The 24,086-nt window shown below is 39.7% G+C and overlaps 1 protein-coding gene across 5 annotated transcripts in view; it reads right to left on the bottom strand.

Moving 5' to 3' along the window:
• Positions 1 to 24,086, bottom strand: part of LOC100883369 (protein turtle homolog B) — a 613,440-nt gene that overhangs the window by 430,748 nt on the left and 158,606 nt on the right. For 4 of the 5 annotated variants that reach the window (XM_076536156.1, XM_076536160.1, XM_076536159.1 and 1 more), the window contains one exon: positions 4,899 to 5,320. In XM_076536156.1, coding sequence (XP_076392271.1) covers positions 4,899 to 5,004 — 106 coding nt within the window. In that variant the 5' untranslated portion in view covers positions 5,005 to 5,320. Of the gene's footprint in view, positions 1 to 4,898; positions 5,321 to 20,372; positions 20,837 to 24,086 lie in introns of those variants that run through there. The other variant, XM_076536158.1, reaches the window with a different exon arrangement.

Raw genomic sequence — 24,086 nt, 5'->3', positions numbered from 1 at the left:
TTGGGGATGTGGAAAATGGTCGATTTAGGGGTTGGAAATTTAGAGATTTTGGGATGTGGAAAATGGTCGATTTAGGGGTTGAAAATGTAGAGATTTTGGGATGTGGAAAATGGTCGATTTAGGGGTTGGAAATTTAGAGATTTGGGAATGTGGAGAATTGGGAGATATAAGGGTTGGAAATTTAGAGATTTGGGGATGTGTAGATTTGAAACATTTAGGGGTTGGAAATGTTCAAATTTGGGAATGTAGAAATTTGAGAAATTTATAAATTAAACAATTTAGAAATTTGTAAAATTAGAAATTTGGGGAATCTAGAGATTCTAAAATTCAGAATTTCAACATTTAAAAATTCCGAAAATTAAAAACTTCACCATTCAGAAATTTGATGAATTAGAAATGTTATTACCAAGATTTGTAAATTTAGAAATTTGAAAATTTAAAAATGTACAAATACAAAGTCCAAAAATAGAATAATTTCACCCCTGAGATTTTCACTTAACCAACATTTTCAGTCAAAAAAATAAGAACAAGAAAATGAGTACGAATGTAGTTAAACAAACGTCATATGAACAAAGATTATTGTTTACGAACATCAATTATATGTATAATTCATACAAATATACGACATCGCATGTTTAATTCAAACGTTATTTCAATAATAGATATAATATATCCCATCAGTTGGTTTGATTTGATGAAACACGTTCGCCGGTGATTTGCATTAATGTAAATCGTGTTTAACCATTGATAACCATTGAAATTTTATTCCATTGAGAAATAAACGATACTGGAATTTAACGCGCCTTTATGTTGCAAATTTAAACGTGCAAGTGCACACAAATAACAATCTTCCTAGTTATTTTTTTTCTGCATTCTATGAAATTTAAATGAATGAATATTCAAATGGAGGGGTTTCAAGGTGTTTCAATTTTCACGAAACGAACATTCAACTGGGGAAAATGAAATTTTGTGGAAATGGAATTTGGCGAGTTGATTTTGTAATTTTGGGGAGTTGGAGATTTTCAGATGTAGAGATTTGGAGATTTGGAGTTTTAGAAATTTAGGGGTTTGGAGATTTAGAAATTTGGGGTTTTAGGGATTTTAAGAGTAAGGAATTTGGAGATTTAGAGATATAGAGATTTGGGGATTTCGAGTCATAAGATTTTGGAGATTTAGAGATTTGGGAATTTAGCAATTTGGAGTCATAAGATTTTGGAGACATAGAGATTTGGGAACTTAGCAATTTGGAGTGATAAGAATTTGGAGATTTAGCAATTTGGAGTCATAAGAATGTGGAAATTTGGAAATTTGGAGACATAGAGATTTTGGAACTTAGCAATTTGGAGTGATAAGAATTTGGAGATTTAGAGATTTGGGGATTTAGCAATTTGGAGTCATAAGAATTGGAGATTTGGAAATTTGGAGACATAGAGATTTGGGAACTTAGCAATTTGGAGTGATAAGAATTTGGAGATTTAGATATTTGGGGATTTAGCAATTTGGAGTCATAAGAATTGGAGATTTGGAAATTTGGAGACATAGAGATTTGGGAACTTAGCAATTTGGAGTGATAAGAATTTGGAGACATAGAGATTTGGGAATTTAGCAATTTGGAGTGATAAGAATTTGGAGATTTAGAGATTTGGGGATTTAGCAATTTGGAGTCATAAGAATTTAGAGATTTGAAATTTGGAGACATAGAGATTTGGGAACTTAGCAATTTGGAATTATAAGAATTTAGAGATTTGAAATTTGAATTTGGAGATATAAGGATTTGGAGATTTAGAAATTTGGAGATATAGAGGTTTGGGTGTTTAGCAATTTGGAGTCATAAGAATTTAGAGACATAAGTATTTAGAGATATAACAGTTTGGAAATTTAGATATTTTGAGATATAAAGACTTGTGCAATTATCAATTTGGAGACATAAGTATTTAGAGATATAGCTGTTTGAAAATTTAGATATTTTGAGATATAAAGTCTTGTGCAATTATCAATTTGGAGACATAAGTATTTAGAGATATAGCAGTTTGGAGATTTAAATATTTTGAGATGTAACTTGTGGATTTATCAACTTGGAGACATAACAATATAAATCTTCCACAAAACCATCCACTCACACTCAAAACATAAAAAAATAAAACAACTAACTGATATAATTTACAATTACCCTTCCAATAAAAAAATTGAACTATAAAAATAGGATTGACGATCAAGTTATCCAAATCGATTATAAAAGAACGATGACCCAGAAAATCATACAGAAAACTTTCGTTTGGAAACAGTCGTTTCGTTTACTAATTAATCCTTGGGGAACCGAGTCGTTCCTGGTCGAACGCGAATTTTCTGCCATCCCACTTTGCGTTCCAGTCGGCATAATTACACACATTGTACCAGCAATGCCGGAAACGGGGGACACACACGGACAACTGGCCGTCATACGGTAATTAATTAGATTTCGTGTGATCCGCGCGACGGCATAACACAGAAACTCCAAATTGATTTTTCGGTTAATTATTTGCTCGAGTACGCGGAAGCCACAGGTTGGCGTGCCTTATTTAGCGTTTTATTTGAACGATCGAAACAAACAAAATGTGCGCTATGGTACTTTGTAAACTGAACTAGTTTTTAGACACATTTATCGGGAAACGATATTTAGTATGATGGGGCAAAAAAGTTTTAACGTTATGGTTGGATGTGGATGGGTAGTTTTTTTAATTAATCAGACATGTTACATGTGTGATGTTACACGTGTGATATCACATATCATATTACGTGTTTGGTGAATACTTGCATGTGTGTGGATTACTAGTTTCTTTAAATTTGTCAGACATGTTATATAGATATGTTATGTTACACATGTGATATCACATATCATATTACACGTGTGATATCACATATTATATTACATGTGATGTCACATATTATATTACATGTGATGTCACATGGTTGATGAATATTTGGATGTTTGTGTATTACTAGTTTCTTTAAATTTATCAGACATGTTATATACATATGTTATGCTACACATGTGATGTCACATGTTATATTACACATGTGATGTCACATATCATATTACATGTGATGTCACATGTTTGATGAATACTTGGATGTATGTGGATTACTAGTTTCTTTAAATTTATCAGACATGTTATATACATATCTTATGTTACACATGTGATATCACATATCATATTACACATGTCATATCACATATCATATTACATGTGATGTCCCATGTTTGATGAATATTTGGATGTTTGTGTATTATTAATTTCTTTAAATTTGTCAGACATGTTATATACATATGTTATGTTACACATGTGATGTCACATGTTATATTACACATGTGATGTCACATATCATATTACATGTGATGTCTCATGTTTGATGAATATTTGGATGTATGTGTATTACTAGTTTCTTTAAATTTATCAGACATGTTATATACATATGTTATGTTACACATATGATGTCACATGTTATATTACATATGTAACATCACATGTAATATGTTTGATGAATACTTGGATCATGTGGACTATGTTTTCTGAGTTCACCAAACATACATACATATGTGACATTACATATGTAGCATAACATATGTAGCATAACATATTAATCAAACATATTACTTACACATGTGACATCACATATGTAAAATCACACATGTAACATCACATATGTAATATCACGCATGTACGTAATATATTTAATAACATATACATAGCGATAAATGTACGCAGACGAAATATAGCAATAAATATATAATACGTTGATTCTAAAAAATTTAATTAACAATACACATATAACAAGTGTATTCTCCAAAATTTAGATAACAATATACCTAACGAACCAGTAAAAACTATCCCCGCAATATCCTAGCGCAATTCGGTGCAATCGAGGTTTCATTTCAATTATACGAAAAGTAATTTTAAAATTAAATGAATTTTTCCGAAATTTGATTGAAACCGGTTAAAAAACGCGCAATAAAAATTTCGCGGTATTATTTCACAGTTTCGGTCAGCGAATGGAGGCAAAGCGATGGAAAATTTGAATCCATCTCTCTAGTAATTTAAAGCTTTGAATTTGCGTAAAACTTTCGCAACGTATTTAATCCCAAATATTATATTCAACGCAATTACGAACGTTACTAAAATACGCGTCGTCTCGTACGTTCAATAAAATGTAATATTTCATTCAATCTTCTTATTCGATACTACACGTGATAATATAACTGCAATCGCCGTGTATTATATGGATACTTCGTTTCCTTTAGGGGACGTAGAAAATATCTGTTTTTTAATTAATTTTAATGAGGAGATGTTAAATTTATAGGTGGACTGAATTTCTTATTGAAATTGATTTGGAGGACTCTTTTGAGAAATTATTCACAATCAGGATTACGGTCTTTTTTTAAGTAATTACAGTTATTAGAAGTGATCAGAGTTTCAACTCTCATGTCACACTATGAAGATTCACATACCAGTTTACATACCACTATCATGTTAGAGTACTTTCATGAACCTAATTTCTCCGTTACTTTAGAGAGTTGCACGCTATTATTGTAGAAGACTATTACTTTTGATGTGCTGTTCAAGTACACCAAGTTTGAAGAAAATCGGAGTTGCCAACTTCGTACCTTGCAAATTGCACGCATTTGCAAAATGAATTGTTCGACTGAACGAGTTACAGCCTAAGAGAACTACAACCCGATTACAAATGACAGAAACTAACAAAAATATAAGTACACAGGAAAAAATATAAGTATATCAGAAAAGTAATGGAACAGTTTAAATTTTAAGAAAACTTGTATTGATCAAATTTCGAATAAAAAGATTAATTTTCTGTTCCATTATTTTTGCGACATACCCTGTGTATAAAATATAGTGACTCACCTATCTCCTGGTTGGTGATTCTGCCACGGCAAAGTGTGGAGGCAGCAAGGAGTAGAACGAGCGATAGCACGGTATGAAGGTAGGCGGCCATCTCATCCCTGGGCATCTCGACGGCTTTACGTCGATGTCACGTCACCGTCACGTCACGTCACGTCACAGCAACGACACCCGAACTCTAACCCTTGTCCGTTCGATCGCACTTGTTCCTCGTGGATCTTCGTTTCGTCGGTAGAACCGCAGGCCACCCTCGCGCGGTTCGAGCTTCTCTTTTTTTCTCTTTCCAATGGAGCTCCTCCAGCTCCCCTTTCACCGAGTTAACTCGCGCCAGCCTCTCTCGAAAGCACTTTTTTGCCTTCTCGTCCCTCGATTGCCGGCACTTTCTTCCTCGCTCGTTTGCCCGCGATCCCACGATTTTTCGCAACCTTCGGAAACAGAAAATCAAACTTGTCAACTATGGATGGTGATGGCTAGACTTGTTGGGTCGATCGATCGGACGCGACTGGCTTTTATGGAAATCAATTGATAACATGTGATGAACTCGATCGAACGAACGTTGCGACATTCTAAGGAGATGTTGAGTTAACTCTTAACCTCGCTTCTTTCTATTACTATTTCATGACTAAATGTGACCACGTATGAATACATGTGAGTGAATGTGACTACCCGTGGGTGTGCAGTTGACACTTTAGTGGTCGCTCACAAAACATATGTGATGGACGGGCATTTTATGACTGACTGTGACTAAATATGTCTATATGTGTCTACATGTGAATACATATGTCTACATGTGACTACATATGTCTACATGTGTCTACATGTGAATACATATGTCTACATGTGACTACATATGTCTACATGTGACTACATGTAACTACATGTGACTATATATGTCTACATGTGTCTACATGTGAATACATATGTCTACATGTAACTACATGTAACTACATATGTCTACATGTGTCTACATGTGAATACATACGTCTACATGTGACTACATATGTCTACATGTGACTACATATGTCTACATGTGACTACATGTAACTACATGTGATTATATATGTCTACATGTGTCTACATATGTCTACATGTAACTACATGTAACTACATATGTCTACATGTGTCTACATGTGAATACATACGTCTACATGTGACTACATGTGGCCACATGTGACCACATATGACCACATATGACAACATATGACTACATATGACTACATGTGACTACCCATAGGTTTGCACTTAACACTTTAGTAGCTGTCTACACAACATATGTGACGACTGACCCAACCATTAATTTACACATGTGTATGATGCTACGAAAGGTGATTGGCCAGTACCCTTCATGTGTTGATCGAACACAGGTGATTGCTTTAATAACCATTACAAAACATAAAATATTAATTCCGTTGTATTAAATGTGTTGTTGTTTTTGTCTGTTTTGTATGTCCACATATGTTGAATTATTTCTTGAATTTACACAAAGTTTCTTCAAATCAATTCTTCAAAAATTTTGCCTGTTGTATGTCCACACATGTTGAATTATTTCTTGAATTGACATAAAATTTCCTTAAATTAATTCTTCAAAAATAATGCAGCCTAACGAATATATTGTAAGTGCGTCACGAGTGCGTCATGAACGCATTGTAAGTACGTCACGAGTGTGTCACGAGTGCGTCATGGGTGCGTCATGAGAGCGTCATGAATTAACATTGAATTAAAAATCGCTACCAACATTTAACTGCATAGACGTGCGACCTAAAGTTTAAATAATTTTATGAAAGCGTACCCCTTAAAGGTTAACATTTGTCCGAAAGTTGACAAAATACCAAGTTGAAAACTCGTTATCGCGAGATTCGCGAACGACGCACCCATTCAGCGTTCATCTTTTCGCGTGGCAGAATATCGCGAGCCGCGATATCGAGCTGCAAACGTTAACGCGTGAATTTCACCGGATCGCGCCACTATTCATGCACCCTCTGCTACACACCCCCGCGTTATTCACCCTGTTTCGCGCCCAGCCCGTGTCCCAAACGCATCTCCTCCCTCTTCGCGGATCCCATTCTGCTGATTTTCCTTTCTCGCGGAACCGAGCCTTCGTATTCGTTTCCATCGCGTCCACCCTCTGCCTACCCTCCAATGTTCGTTCGTTGCTGACGTTACGCGTTCGTTGTAATCGAATCTCCCATTTTTTTTTTGCGCGCGCGCTTTTTGCGATTCATCAGCGGTGGTATTACTACGACTTCTGGGATGGCGAGTTTTCGGGGAATTTGGGGAGGGTGGACTTTTGGGAAGTTGGGGTATGTGAGAGTTGGAGTGTTTGGTAAATGTGGGGAATTGGAGATGTGGAGATTTGGAAGGGTGGGAATTTGGGAGGGTGGGAACTTGGGGATTTTAGAGATTTGGGAGGGTGGGAATTTGGAAGGGTGGGAATTTGGAAGGGTGGAAATTTGGAAGGGTGGAAATTTGGAAGGGTGGAAATTTGGAAGGGTGGAAATTTGGAAGGGTGGAAATTTGGAAAGGTGGGAATTTGGAGATTTTAGAGATTTGGAAGGGTGGAAATTTGAAAGGGTGGGAATTTGGAAGGGTGGAAATTTGGGAGAGTGGGAATTTGGAAGGGTGGGAATTTGGAAGGGTGGAAATTTGGAAGGGTGGGAATTTGGAGATTTTAGAAATTTGGGAGGGAGGGAATTTGGAAGGGTGGGAATTTGGAGATTTTAGAAATTTGGGAAGGAGGGAATTTGGAAAGGTGGGAATTTGGGGATTTTAGAAATTTGGGAGGGTGGGAATTTGGGGATTTTAGAGATTTGGGGTTTGGAAGAGGAGGTTTGAAAATTTAGTAGAGGGGGAAATTGGGGATTTGAGAATTTGATGGTTGATAATTTTGGAGGACTCAGAATTTGGTAAGGAGAAAATTTAGGGTTTGAGAAATTGAAAATTTAAGAACTTGGGGTGTGAGAGTTAAAGCTTCAAAAATTTAGACAATAAAAAATTACCAATTTAAGAATCTGAAAATCCAAGAATTTGTCCCAAAACAAAAATTAAATTTAAAATACTACAAACCCAACTTTAAAGCCTCCAAAAATAAAAATTTCATAACAATCAATTTTCCTAAATCACACAAAACACCCTAAGTCCCACAACTCTCCTACATCCCTCATCCTACATCCCTCATCCTGCATCCCTCATGCTGCAATAAATTCGAATATCAAAAGACTCAGCCCATTTACGGTATCGCCCGCGCGACTTCGCAAAATCGTTGATGTTAGGGGTAGAATTTTTTTCGCATCGACCGCAAGATTTCTGAAACGTTTATCCGTCAAAGAGTAGGAGAACGATAGCGGAGGAGGTTTTGGCAGGAGACTTTGTGATGCAAAGCGGTATTTGGTAAAACTGAACAACCGTGACGATCGAGTTAGAGGGTGGCTCTTTCGAAGAGGATGGAAACGTTTGGGATACACTGATTGCTGTGAATGGAAATGTTGGTACAGGATTCCGGTGAAAGTTTTAGGGTGAGTTTGCAATGGAGAGATATTCGTAAGAATAATGGTACGCTGATGTTTGCTTAAGGACCGATATCGATTGATCGAGTAATTAATTAACTGCTGTACCTCCGTCTACATCTGTACACTTTACATTTACTTCTGTTAACTGTACTTTCGTGTAACGATACAAAATTTAGTTCGCATAACCGCAGAGAATTAAATGCTCAGAATTATTGAAATAAAAAATATTTTTATTGTATCAAAAATACAGAACGAAAAAGACGAAAATGACCTGCGGGCATATCGACGTGTTATGAAATATGGGCATTATTAAATTTTTATTTTTCATTCGGAAGTTAGGTGAAACATTCACGAAATGGATCGAATAAAAACATTTTATTGGAGTCAATAGCAATGATTGATTCAAACACTTCTGCTCGGTGTCGTGCGATAAATGTTTTTTTGTTAAATAAATCGGAGGTCACTTTCTTTGGAAAATATTACCACTGTCACACACAGTAATGTAATAAATATTACACAAACTTTTAATTTGCTTCAATTTGTCCAAATGCAATTGTAATATAGTCATCGATTTTTCATAAAGTAGGTACAATATTTTAACTTTCATAGTTCTAATGAATATTATAGCTGCGGATCTGACTGATGCACCTGACAAATTATAGGGAAAGAGGTTAACGATCTTTTAGTGGGTTACAGAGTTAAGGGACTGTTGATGACATCTAAAATCTCAGAAGAAATATAATACAAGAAATGTAATCAAGCAGCTGTCCGGCGGATTTCCATGTAAATGGATCGAGACGTGATGTAACTATTCGGTGGTCAACACGAGACCGAGATTGCACCCTAACGATCCTCTCTTCACTGATCTCTATACGGCTGCAAACGTAACGGAGGAATAACAGTAATCTGGCGCGTGATAATTCAATGCGTGGTGTATTCGACGCGTGGTATATTTAACTTGTGGAAATAGGGCGCGTGGTAGTACAACGCGTGGTATATTCGACGCGCAGAGGTTCAGCGCGTGGTAACTCGACGCGTAGTAATTCGATACGTGGAGTATTCGACGCGTAGAAATTTGATACGTGGTGTATTTCACGCGTGGTAATTCGATACGTGGTATATTCGACGCGTAGAAATTTGATACGTGGTGTATTCGACGCGTGGTAATTCGATACGTGGTGTATTCCACGCGTGGTAATTCGATACATGGTGTATTCCACGCGTGGTAATTCGACACGTGGAGTATTCGACGCGTAGAAATTTGATACGTGGTGTATTCCACGCGTGGTAATTCGACACGTGGAGTATTCGACGCGTAGAAATTTGATACGTGGTGTATTCCACGCGTGGTAATTCGATACGTGGTGTATTCCACGCGTGGTAATTCGATACGTGGTGTATTCCACGCGTGGTAATTCGATACGTGGTGTATTCCACGCGTGGTAAATCGATACGTGGTGCATTCGACGCGTAGAAATTTGATACGTGGTGCATTCGACGAGTGGTAATTCGATGCGTGGTGTATTCCACGCGTGGTAAATCGATACGTGATGTATTCCACGCGTGGTAATTCGATACGTGATGTATTCCACGCGTGGTAATTCGATACGTGGTGTATTTTACGCGTGGTAATTCGATACGTGGTGTATTCGACGCGTAGAAATTTGATACGAGGATTATCCGACGCGTAGAAATTTGATACTTGGTGTATTCGACGCGTGGTATATTTCACACGTGGTACATTCGTCACTTATTATATTCAAAGCATGGTGATTGCTCTCATGGTGATTTAACGCGTGATAATTCTACACGCGGTAACTAATCATGTAATAATTCAATGTATAAAGAATCCATGCATAGTGATTCACCCCTTAATCACCCCACGTGACCTAACTCCCCGCAATTCGACTTCTAATAACACAATACGTACAATGCATCCACCTTTTGTGATATCACAGTCCACAATGATAAAACGCGTGACAATACAACACATGCTATTACGTCGCATGATATAACAGCGTCCAGCAAAGCATTAAGGGATTTGAATGTCGATAAAATCCCCAAAGAAACGTCATAATGCAAGGAACGTAATGGAGCAGCTGTCCGGTGGATTTCCATGTAAATGGATCGAGTCGTGTGCAACTATTCGGTGGTCAGCACGAGACCGAGATTGAACCCTAACGATCCTCTCTTCACTGATCTCTATACGGCCATAAACGTGCCGGCGCAATAAGAGCGCGCTTGACAATAGGCGAATCCGACGGGCCACGGGAATTCGATTGCGCCAGATATGCGCTTCAAATGCAACGTCAGTCTTTCAACACGCAGGAAAAGCCCCGAGCTTTTCTCCGCCCCTCTTTTTCCCCACTTTTGTGCCACGTTTCCAACCAACGTGCTTTATGAATATTCTTGGAATTTTAATGCACTTTTTGACGATCGCCATTCACTGCGACCGGCTCGAGTCCTCCTCGGCTACGCGCCTTGGCACGCTCCCCGTACACGCGGGACGTGCCTCAAATTCGCGAACGCGCTCGTCGAATATTAAAAGGAATATAAATGAATGGCACGGAAACGACGCGAATCCCGGGCCGATTCCCGCGTTCGATTCATGCCGGCTTGATTCCTTGCGTCGGCTGTTTGTTGCGCGCCGCGTCAAAGAAGACTTATGCCCCCGCGCTGAAAATAAATAGCGAGCCTTTCAAACGCTTCGACGCTCCAATTTCGCCTATCTGAATCGTTAAAACTGGAAATACCTCGCTTGCTAATACTGCAAACACTTGTTAGTACTGAAACTATCTCCCTCGTTACTACAAATATCTAACTCGTTTAATATTGCCGAGACTGCTTTCAGGTTTCACGTTTCATATCGTATTATGCTGAAATAATATTTCGCAACATAATTTTGGTATTAATTTTTTCTCTATTTGGTATCAGCTTTTTACTCGATTTTCAATTTGAAAACGTTCAATGTTTTTTCTTATGTGACCATCGAATTTCAATTTTTGACAGTTGCGTTATATTTTATCTTCACTGATCCTTAATTATACAAGTTATAATTAGAACTGAACCCAAAATTCGATTGCAGTGAAATACGAGTCGGGTGGATCACATTGTAGGTGCCGTGTGCGTCACGAGTGCGTCTGAGTGCTGCACGAATGTATTATAAGTGCGTCGCAAATATGTCACGAGTGCGTCATGAGTGCGTCACGAATTCATTGTAAGTGCGTCACGAGTGAGTCACTAATGCGTCACAAATGCATTGTGCGTCATGAGTGCGTCACGGGTGCGTCTTAAATGCATTATATGTGCGTCACGAGTGCGTCACGAATTCATTGTAAGTGCGTCACGGGTGCGTCAAGGAATCATTGTGTGCGTCGCGAGTGCGTCACGAATGTATTGTGCGTCATGAGTGCGTCACGGGTGCGTCTTAAATGCATTATATGTGCGTCACGAGTGCGTCACGAATACATTGTAAGTGCGTCGCAAATATGTCACGAGTGCGTCATGAGTGCGTCATGAGTGCGTCACGAATTCATTGTAAGTGCGTCACGAGTGCGTCACTAATGCGTCACGAATGTATTGTGCGTCATGAGTGCGTCGCGGGTGCGTCTTAAATGCATTATATGTGCGTCACGAGTGCGTCACGAATTCATTGTAAGTGCGTCACGAGTGCGTCGCGGATTCATTGTAAGTGCGTCACGAATGCGTCACGAATGCATTGTGCGTCATGGGTGCGTCACGGGTGCGTCTTAAATGCATTATATGTGCGTCACGAGTGCGTCACGAGTGCGTCACGAATTCATTGAAAGTGCGTCACGAGTGCGTCACGAATGCATTGTAAGTTGGTCACGAGTGCGTCACGAATTCATTATTAGTGCGGCATGAATACGTCATGGGAGCGTCACGAGTGCGTCACAAACGTATTGGAACAACGTCACGAATAATTTAAAACAAAACTAAAAGTACCTAATTCCCATCCGATACACGAGAAGACACATAATTGCTTCCACGGCAATTTAAATACCGGCATAAAATGCAAGACGAAGAACGTGCCCATAAAATACTTTAAGTAGAATTCCCCAACAATTCCAGCTGTAACAGTCTCGCGAAGAAAAAGTCGTAATACCGCTCGTCTTTTTGTCATCCGACTCTCTCTCTTAAAATGTGAACAATTGAAAAGAATAACTCGATTCCCAGTTTCCTCAGAAACTTCGGAAAACAGTTTAAGGAATCTTCACGGACGTTCGTGAGCGCACTAGCAACTTTTTCTTGCGACGCAGAAAATTTGCGACCGAATCCAAGCGATTCCGAGGGTGTAATCGAAATTGATAAACGCAGAGAAAGGGTGTAGGACGATCGACCACGAAATCATGGGGTATAGGATGGACGAGAAACAGGTAGAATTTCACACGGACAATCGGTGTCTTTCGAGAGAAACGATTCCTTGTTATTTCGTGACCGCGAGAGGTCTAAATTGTTTTCCCGACCGCGGCTCTCTTTCAAGAAAATTGCTGGTTAACCGGAGACCAGCGTCTAATTTCGGCTCCTTAAGCTAACTATAACGGTTCCTGGTACCTATTACATCGCGTCACGTGTGAACCCTTCTTCAAACTGATAATGAGACATAGACAGAATCTCAATTAGGATCATCTTTCGGATATTCTTTGTATCGGAAGATCAATTTACTGAGTTATTTGAAAGAGTCGTTAGGACTCATGTGTTGATATGTTAAAGGTTTAACCCTCGACAGGTGACTCTCAGTCATTCAATTTAATACAAAAAATTGAAAGAAGCATTTTTTAACACATGAGATGTATAATACACATATGTAATACACGCGTGATGTATAAACATAGTAAGGACAATAATGGAAACAATATAAATTGATTTGATACATTTATATGATACATTTAGACGCACATGTCTGACAGTTTTATTTACTGAGAATTATGATGGATGGTAATTTGTGAGATTCGCAATTGGATGCGCTTGTTAGATCACTACGAGATGGACTGCGACCTTGTATTATGGGTGTACAGCCGTGAGTACAATCATCATGTGTCAAATTTCCATGCATTGAATCGCTACGCGCCAAATTACCACGTGCCGAATAACCACACGTAGAATTAACATGCGTTGGGGTGCCAAGCGCCGAAATACCAAACGTTGGAATCACCACGTACCAAATTACCAGGCGGGGGATCATTACGCGCTAAATTACCACGCGACGAATCACTATGCGACAAATCAATGCATCTTGAATTAATATGTGGCGAATTACTGTGTCTCAAGGTATCATGTGTTGAATCACTACGCACGTTACCATGCGTTGAATGTACTATGCGACGAATTACTGTGCGTTGAATTTACCACGCGTCGAGTTACTACGCGTCCAATTTGCCATGCGCCGAATTTACTAGGCGTTGAATTTACCACGCGCCGAATTACTACGCGTGGAATTTACTACGCGAGCAAATTACTACGCGTTGAATTTACGACGCGTGGAATTACTACGCGCCAAGATTGCCACGCGTCGAATTACGACGCATTGAATTTACCACGCGTCGAATTACTACGCGCTGAATTTACCACGCGTCGAATTACTACGCGTGGAATTTACTACGCGTTGAATTTACCACGCGTCGAATTACTACGCGCCGAGATTGCCACGCGTCGAACTGCTACGCGTTGAATTTACCACGCGTCGAATTTACTACGCATTGAATTTACCACGCGTCGAATTACTACGCGCTGAATTTACCACGCGTCGAATTACTACGCGTGGAATTTACTACGCGTCGAATTACTACGCGTGGAATTGACTACGCGTCGAATTTACTACGCGTCGATCTACTACGCGTCGAATTAACCACGCGTCGAATTACTACGCGCTGAATTTACCACGCGTTGAATTTACCACGCGTCGAATTAACCATGCGTCGAATTACCACGCGTCGAATTACTACGCGTCAAATTACTACGCGCCAAGGTTGCCACGCGTCGAACTGCTACGCGTTGAATTTACCACGCGTCGAATTTACTACGCATTGAATTTACCACACATCGAATTACTACGCGTTGAATTTACCATGCGACGAATTACTACGCGCTGAGATTAGCATGGATCGAATTACCACGGACTGAATTACCACGCATCGAATTACCACGCGTCGAATTACTACGCGTTGAAACTACTACAGATCGAATTACCATGCGCCGAATTACCACGCTCCAAGATTATCACGCGTCGAAACACTAAGCGTCAAATTACCTCGCGTCAAATCATCACATATCTTTCTACTCGTCGAATTCTCACGCATTACAACACATTCCTCCATTCCTTACATAGCCACACTCCAAATCTCTCAACATACCGCCACGCAACACAAAATAAAAGCTTGTCAACTCAAATATACAACCAGTTGCAAAAATTCTACGTTCGCACAATCCAGCGGCAATATAACGAGAACCTCCTAAAAACCGTGATTGAATCCGAGTTTTTCGCCGGACCCGATAAAAAGTTAATTAAGAGTGATACTTTTGGATAGCAAAATTGGCAAAGTGAGAGCTCTTGTAGGTAGTACGAGCTTCTAAACAGTTTCATTGGCCCGAAAGCTTCCTTGAGAGTAATTTAAATGTGCCAGCTACACTGGCTAGAAGCGGTAGCTCTCTTTGGAGACCGATTATTTACTACCACGCTCGAGCACAATGGTTCTATCGCAAGAACGTGCAATTTAGCGAGCAGCTTCTATCATTGTCTTGACCTTTTTTCTTCGCTGAATCAATTAAATTCGTTGAATTTACTGGTGCCGGGAACTGCTTTTGTACGACGAACAAATTAACCGTGCGTGTTGTTACGTGCATGTCCGCTCTCGATAAACGAGTGTTCGGATTCCGGAGATATCCTCGGGAGGATACGTGTTCGAAAACATCGTGTACCTATATAATGTATTATGCTAATAGAACAGTTAGCAAACTCCTCGTTAATAATGTTAAGGTGGATCGGTTAGAATCGTGGATCGTTACGGTGAATAATTAATGTTCCGTGATTAATCTTAACAAGGATTAAAGAACAACACGACCCCTTAGGATTCCCTGGAAGAATAAATAACGTGGAACGGTTCTCTCGCTTTCTAAGCTTCGGAGCGTGATTAATCTTCCGAGTACCTCATAATCGAGGCACCGGTTCAAACGGTCTATAAAAAAATAACGTGTCAAACTTCTGCGATTCGGAACTGCTGTGATTAATAGGACGTAAAACGCTTCTAACGCCCGATACAATTACTTCAATAAAATCTATTATCAATGGCGCATGAATAACTACTCGCATTAGCATAATAGTATAACGACAGAAATATGATAATGAGAAAGTAATAACAATGACAGTAAATGTACCTAACAATGATTAAAATATCTTAATCGATCTCTCGTATCAGAAAATACTTTCACAGTGAAATAAACAATAATCACTTAACAACACGTTCGAAAGAACAAAAATGCGCATTCCAAGGGAAGACAACGCTTGAATGGTGTTCGCAGAAGTAAAGACGTTTTCATTCTTAACTCCACTAGAGAAGAAGAAGGAGAATGAGTAAAAGAAGTAAAAGAGAAACGAGCATAGCAACGTTAAATCATAATTACATCGTCCGCTGCTCGACTCCTTTAAACTGGGTCGTGAGCATCTTTTGCGCCTCCATCGGACGCAACTGCTGTAAAAATGAATAAGCACGACAGGGAAACGGAAACGATGTCAAAAAGAGCGTCATGAATTACAGTTCGCTCTATCTCTCTCGATTCACCGGCATCGTCAATGGAACATAACACGTTTCACGATCGATCTTATTATTATTCGATTCAATTGTTCCTTATCAAGTATTCGAGCCCTTTCGATACATTAACCCTTGTGTCAACGTTCAAAATCATTCATCTTACACCACAGAGTATGTAGTGTGATGCATATACTACTGTTACAAGATACTACAGAGTAATGTTATAGGATACGCTCAATATATTGCCGTGGAGATAGATCTAGTAGAGGTGGGAGCTGATGGTATATTGCGGTGGTACAAGTCCTTTGAGATTTGTGATAACACGTGGTAATGTAATGCGAAATGACTCGACGCGTAATAATTCGGGGCGGTGTAATTCGATGCGTAGAGATTCGACGCGTAGTAATTTCAGCGCATAGTAATTCGATACGTGGTAAATTCAACGCGTACTAGATTCGACGCGTAGTAATTCGACGCGTGGTAAATTGAATGCGTAGTAAATTCAACGCGTGGTAAATTCAACGCGTAGTAATTCGACGCGTGGCAATCTTGGCGCGTAGTAATTCGACGCGTGGTAAATTCGACACGTAGTAAATTCCACGCGTAGTAATTCGACGCGTAGTAAATTCCACGCGTAGTAATTCGACGCGGAGTAAATTCCACGCGTAGTAATTCGACGCGTGGTAAATTCGACGCGTAGTAATTCGACGCGTGATCAATTCGACGCGTGGTAATTTCCACGCGTGGTAAACTCAACGCGTAGTAATTCGACGCGAGGTAAATTCAACGCGTGGTAAATTCAAGGCGTAGTAATTCGACGCGTAGTAGTTCGACGCGTGATAAATTCGGCGCGTGGTAAATTCGACGCGTAGTAATTCGACGCGTGGTAAATTCAGTGCGTAGTCAATTCCACGCGTAGTAATTCGACGCGTGGTATTTTCGACGTGTAGTCACTCGGCACGTGGTAACTTCAGCGCGAAGTAATTCGACGCGTGGTAAATTCAGTGCGTAGTCAATTCCACGCGTAGTAATTCGACGCGTGTTAACTTCGACGTGTAGTCACTCGGCACGTGGTAACTTCAGCGCGTAGTAATTCGACGCGTGGTAATCTCGATGCGTAGTAATTCGACGCATAATAATTCGACGCATAGTAATTCGACGAGTGGAATTTCGGCGCGTAATAACTCAACGCACGGAATTTCGACGCGCAATAACTCGACGCGTGGAATTTTGGTGCGTAACAATTCGACGTGTAATAATTCTACGCATAGTAATTCAACGCGTAACACGTTCCGCACACCAAATCAAAGAAATACAGAACCAATCAATAACCAAAGGTTTAAATTATAAAACCGACCAATACCGTAACTAATAAATTACTAATTGAGTTCGGAATTTTCCGTTCAGAATAACAATCAAGGAATATTTCCGCGATCAGCCCCAGCGTTGGTCAGCTATCCCGAATAATTCTGTAATTAAAGTTCTCCTCGATCCCGTTAACAAACTTTCTAGAAAATCCAGTCGGTAGAGCGTGGTTCGATCACGCGTGTCTATGTACATATGGGCATACCTATGTATGTATGACGGTTCGCCGTGAAAATTTGGCGGCGAGCAAGCCCCTGTCTTTGTACTGGCTGACATCGACTACTGCGGGCATTCGCTCCGGGAGCACAAGTTTTAAGTGGATTCCTAACCGCAGACGCCCAACAGCGCAACCGGGTTTCTTTAGTCGTAATCAACGGGTTTCAACTCGTAATTTGCGTATGAATTTTGCGTGTAACTGCGGTGTGTTGCGTTATAAAATGTTACCGTTTGTGCATCACGTACGTCGCGGAGATTGAAATTGGTTGTTTGGACGAATGGGTAGATGAAGCTTTCCAGATACAATGTTGTAAACAACGTCGAGATATGTGAACGCAGCAAGTATTTGTAGCCGCGTAGAATACTGATGTATTACCGGTGTACACGCGAATGTGCTTTCGAAATACCGAATGCTACGTTGGAAAATTATGTCTTTATTTTTGGGAAACTGCGGTCTGATCAATTTTATGTTTCGACGCGTGGAATTTTGGCGCGTAATAATTCGACGTATAGTAACTGCAAGCGACGAGTTATTACGCGGCGGAATTATATACGTCAAACTCTCACACGTCGAATTACTACGTGCGGAAATTACACGCGTCGAGTTATTAAGCGCTGGAATTCCACGCGTCGAATTACTACGCGTCGAGTTACTACGCTCCGGAATTCCACGCGTCAAACTCTCACGCGTCGAATTACTATGCGCCGAAATTCCACGCGGCGAATTATTACGCGCCGGAATTCCACGCGTCGAACTCTCACGCATCGAATTCCAGCCCGTAGTAATTCCACGCGTCGAGTTATTACGCGCCGGAATTCCACGCGTCGAATTACTATGCGCCGAAATTCCACGCGTCGAGTTATTACGCGCCGGAATTCCACGCGTCGAACTCTCACGCGTCGAATTACTATGCGCCGAAATTCCACGCGTCGAGTTATTACGCGCTGGAATTCCACGCGACGAATTACTACGCGCCGAAATTCCACGCGTGGAGTTATTACGCGCCGAAATTCCACGCGTCGAACTCTCACGCGTCGAATTACTACGCGCCGAAATTCCACGTGTCGAGTTATTACGCGCCAAAATTCCACGCGTTGAGTTAATACGCGTCGAAATTCCACGCGTCGAATCACTACGCGCCGAACTCTCACGCGTCGAATTACTACGCACCGAAATTCCACGCGTCGAGTTATTACGCGCCGAAATTCCACGCGTCAAACTCTCACGCGTTGAATTACTAAGCGCCGAATTCTCACGTGTCGAATTACTAAGCGCCGAAATTCCACGCGTCGAGTTATTACGCGCCGGAATTCCACGCATTCGGAGTAAAATTTAGGTTTTCCAAGCAAAATACGCGGGAAGGCACGTTTCACTGATAATTTGATACTGTAGAAATAGGCAGTGCAGATGCTGGATGTATCGCGTATAGTTTACTCTGTAAACTGTTGCTTGTTTGGTAATGCAATATTGGTTCGCTAATTAATTACGTAAGTTTATGTAACTCTTCGTTATCTTTCTTACTTCTATCTAATTTGTAATGTTCGAAAAAGCATCAGATACATGAAATTTTCATGTTAATTACAATTTTAATATGGCACAAATGTTTCATTTTAATTACGGAAGGTTTCATAAAGACTCGTAATAAAATATGATTCAAGTTTCTACAAAATGTGAACAAACAAACAGGATCAAATTAACTGGTTTAAAATGCTTATGTTTTAAAATTATATTTTGTCATCGAATATTAACATGTTTCTAACTGATTGTAATGTTAATTAACAAATTTTAATGCTGACGGTATTTAACACATAAATTCGCGTTTAATTTTTATGCGTTGTTGGACATAATACCTGTGCGAGCAATTTTAATCCGTACTCAACTCTCGAATTTTCATCCTGCTTAATCCTTAAGCACTTTGGTCGGGTCAGATTTGATCCTATCAAAGTGAAATCTATAATTTCTGCTCTAATAGTTTGTGCGCGGTAGTGTACGTTATTTCAAGAATTATTCCCCTTGCATGACTTTCTTGGTTTTAGTAAAAATTACTTTTTTGGTCTCTCAAATATAATCTCCTTTTAATTACGTTCTTTATTACTTCATTTATTTATACATAACAAATTTTGATATATTGCATATGTATGAGTGATTCAGTGATTATAACGAGAAGGTAACAAATAAATTTGTGTGATGTTACAAAAATTAAGAAATGTATAATAACTTTGTGATATGTGTAATTTATTTTATGGGTACTTTCGAAGTGTCCATAAAAATAAAAACGGCAATATACCGCGAGGAACTATCTACACGCTTTTACGTGCGAGGTTAATTGCAATAGTGAAGAAACGTAATATTTTTAATGGAATTCCAGCGACGTCATTAAAACAAAGTCGTCGTCGAACCGTCATTTCAAAGGAAATCGAAGGATATAATCAGAGCTCTAATTGCACGAAGCACAGGCACTAAAAACTGCACATAACCCACCCGACGGAAAACGGAGTTTCCATCGATCAGTATCACCTCAGGCATCGCGTGAGCCGTGCGAAGGATTAAGACGGTAGAATCCCAACAGGAAGGGCATTCTCAGCGCGGCGACAAAAAGGCTAATCCCTTCACGACTTACCTGTTCCAGTCCGCGCAAAAAGGAGCAGCGAATCTCGAACAATTTCCACGCGAGAGTCACGGAGAACTTCTGCGGAACAATTCACTGCAGGTCCCGTGAGACACGCACGCACACAAACACAGACACTCGCCCTTAGCCAAGGGGGTGGCAAGTCGATCGTTGCAACTTGTTGAAAAGTTCGGTGGATCGGGGTCGCGTGTTACCGCATATTCTCGCGGTCCGCGTGCAGACCCGTCAAGCCTTCCTGGCTACGGGTCTCATTGTCCGTCGTTCGCCACGCGACCGATCCATTGTACCCCCGCGGCCAATCTTCTCGACGTCACCGAAGTTACACTGCACCCGTTTACCGACACGCGTTGCATCCGGTCACCGAAGTAGTATCACGCGTAGCGCGCGCACGATTCAAACCCCCGTGTGTCACGGCAGCGACGGAACACGATCGACAGAGGTCGTGTCGCGAGGACTGCACGGTAATCACTGAGAGACGCGTACGGTGGGACACGAGGCGCGCGCCGACTCGCGGACGGAGCGCGCCCGGAAACGGCCGAGAGGCGCCGAGCGGCCACGAGCCGAGCCGCGAACGACAGACGGGGTTACCGAGCCACCAGAGAGAGAACGATGGGCCCGCGGCCAGCCACACCACCTACAGCCACGAGATTTCCTTGTCGCGGCTTATGAGGATGCATGTACTCTTCGCTCACCCCTGCATGCAACCACCCTACAACACTCTACTCTGCCCCATAGATTCCACCCCGCCGAAGATCTACGCGCGCCGATTTTTTTTCGGTGCTTGGGACGCACTGCGATTTTTACCGATCAATTCTTCCGAATTACGGATTTATGGTTTATAGGTATTATGAACTATTATGTTATAGAAATATATTTCACTAATATAGAAATAATATATTATAGAAATAATAGTGAAATAGTTTAAAGTAATAGTTAAAGTTTCTAATGAGTTCTCATCAACTAGAGTAGTACAAAATTTATGGCTTATAGATGTTATGAACTATTATATTATAGAAATATATTTCACTATTATAGAAATAATACTATTATAGAAATAATAGTGAAATAGTTTAAAGTAATAGTTAAAGTTTCTAATGAGTTCTCATCAACTAGGGTAGTACAAAATTTATGGTTTATAGATGTTATGAACTATTATATTATAGAAATATATTTCACTATTATAGAAATAATAGTGAAATAGTTTAAAGTAATAGTCAAAGTTTCTAATGAGTTCTCATCAACTAGAGTAGTACAAAATTTATGGCTTATAGATGTTATGAACTATTATATTATAGAAATATATTTCACTATTATAGAAATAATACTATTATAGAAATAATAGTGAAATAGTTTAAAGTAATAGTCAAAGTTTCTAATGAGTTCTCATCAACTAGGGTAGTACAAAATTTATGGCTTATAGATATTATGAACTATTATATTATAGAAATATATTTCACTATTATAGAAATAATAGCGAAATAGTTTAAAGTAATAGTCAAAGTTTCTAATGAGTTCTCATGAACTGGAGTAGTACAAAATTGTACAAAATGAATGTTGAATATCTAAATTTAAAAAAATTAACAGTTTTATACATAGCTTTCGTATTATCCCATCACTTGAAATTTCTATAAAATTAACAACAAATATTTATTCATTGAAATATGAGCTTGCAATATATTATACTTAAAAGTGATTTCGGTGATAACGTTCCTGAAATGAAAATTTTTAAAGCAAATAGCAGTTATAATAAACGATACCGTTGACAGGCTAATACCTTTGTATAAACATTGTAACATTAATGTTGTAACGTGTGAAGCAAATTATTCTATTCAAAAGTAACAATTCAATTTGCAGGTAGTCGGGAACAGAAATACAATGAGTGTCGATCAATAAATATCTCTACACAACATTAACATCGTGCTCAATGAATTCTGCGATGAAAGTATATTGATTAATGTACCCGTGAATATAAATTAGCCTGTGTATCTGATAACACGAAAAATCCTGTAGCTGTCTCTGATTACGGACACGGTACAATTATCTCGGAAATTTCGTACCGTAATGATTAATATTTTATCGTTATGTGTTGGAGCTTTTTAACTTTTACGGTTATTGATTTTGAACTAGGGTTTTGGATAATAAATGTAATTTTGGAATTTTTTAAGTTTGGCATTTTGACCCTTTTTATTTATTTAATAAATAAAGAAACTATATATTATATAATTCATACCAAACAATTCATTAAAAAAATATTTTAACCTAATAGAATAAGATGTGATTATGTACAGCTAATCAGCAAAAGTGCATTACTTCCATGAAGCAATATATCGTCCTTCAAGTTGTCGAATCCAGATAGGAAACCTGCAGCATTTCGCGAAATGGCAATCCGTCAGGCAGCGCGGTAATGTATCGAGGTTTTCGGAATGTAGATTTTTCGCGAAACAGTGTACCTCGAAAATGGCAGCGCTAATGCAAAACATGTGTTCAATTTACAGCGCCGTACGCGATGGCGTCGCTGCGGAAATGTCCGCGTACGAACTCGCCGCATCTACCCGTACATATTTTTTTATAACCCATATACACATCCACGTGCGCATATTTTCTGGTGGACACATCGGTGACCACGTTATCCCGTGAAATGTTTTATTTTATAGCGTCCGAAATGTTTCCTGTAACGAAACAACGAATTACGTCCTTGGTCATCGAATTAGGTCCGCGCTCAAAAATTTTGTGTATAACATTGTTTCATGTAGGGAAAATTAGGTCATGCAATATTACTACTAAGTACCTTGGTAACGATATAATAATGTGGACGATTTGTTAGTCGGTAATAGTGTTATTCGATGAGAATCAAATTGTGTCAGGTTAGGTGAGAGATTAAAGGATGTGTGTTGAGGTTAGACTCAAGTATCGATGGCACATTTGGTGAATGCCATAGAAAATGAGACTACTAACAAGACTAGTCTACTCTTACCACTGTGTTGGAATTCTTATCTGAATTGAAAAGAATTATACTTGGGAAAATAATGAAGAAATACAGCATATGATTCACCAATGTACAAGGTATCTGACAACTAGTGTAACTCTTGGAATAGGGTGATGGGGTTCGAGATTCTGAACAACTTTTCCCTTTGCAAAAATTCGATCTGAAGCTTCGTTTTTGAGATATTAAGGAAAAACACGGACCAATCAGAGCGCGGGACGCGTGCGTAGACGCGACAGCGCTGCATCGAACCTAGCGCCTGCGCGCGCATAGTCCTCAGAGCGCGCGACGCGTGCGCAGACGCGAGAGTGCAGCTTGGAGCCTAGCGCCTGCGCACGCATAGTCCTCAGAGCGCGCGACGCGTGCGTAGACGCGAGAGCGCAACTTCGAGCCTAGCGTCTGCGCCTGCGTAATCCTCGCGCTCTGATTGGTCCGCGTTTTTCCTTAATATTTCAAAAACGAAGCATCAGATCGAATTTTTGCAAAGGGAAAAGTTATTCAGAATCTCGAACCCCACCAGTCAATTCCAAGAGTTACACTAGTTGTGAGATACTCTGTAGTCCAAGCTACCAAAAGGTAGAAATACAAGATATTAACATACATTTACAATCTTACGCACAGCATTAGTATCTGAACTACGTACACCTATTTAGAATTTGAGGTCCTTTAATTTTGCCCAAAAATTCTGAAAATTCCGACTAGCCCTAACTCGATCGCCGCGA

This window comes from Megachile rotundata, chromosome 10, assembly GCF_050947335.1.
Source record: "Megachile rotundata isolate GNS110a chromosome 10, iyMegRotu1, whole genome shotgun sequence".
Taxonomy (NCBI): Eukaryota; Metazoa; Arthropoda; class Insecta; order Hymenoptera; family Megachilidae; genus Megachile; species Megachile rotundata.
Note: the sequence above shows the minus strand (reverse complement) of the source record. Positions and strands in the feature narration are given on the sequence as shown.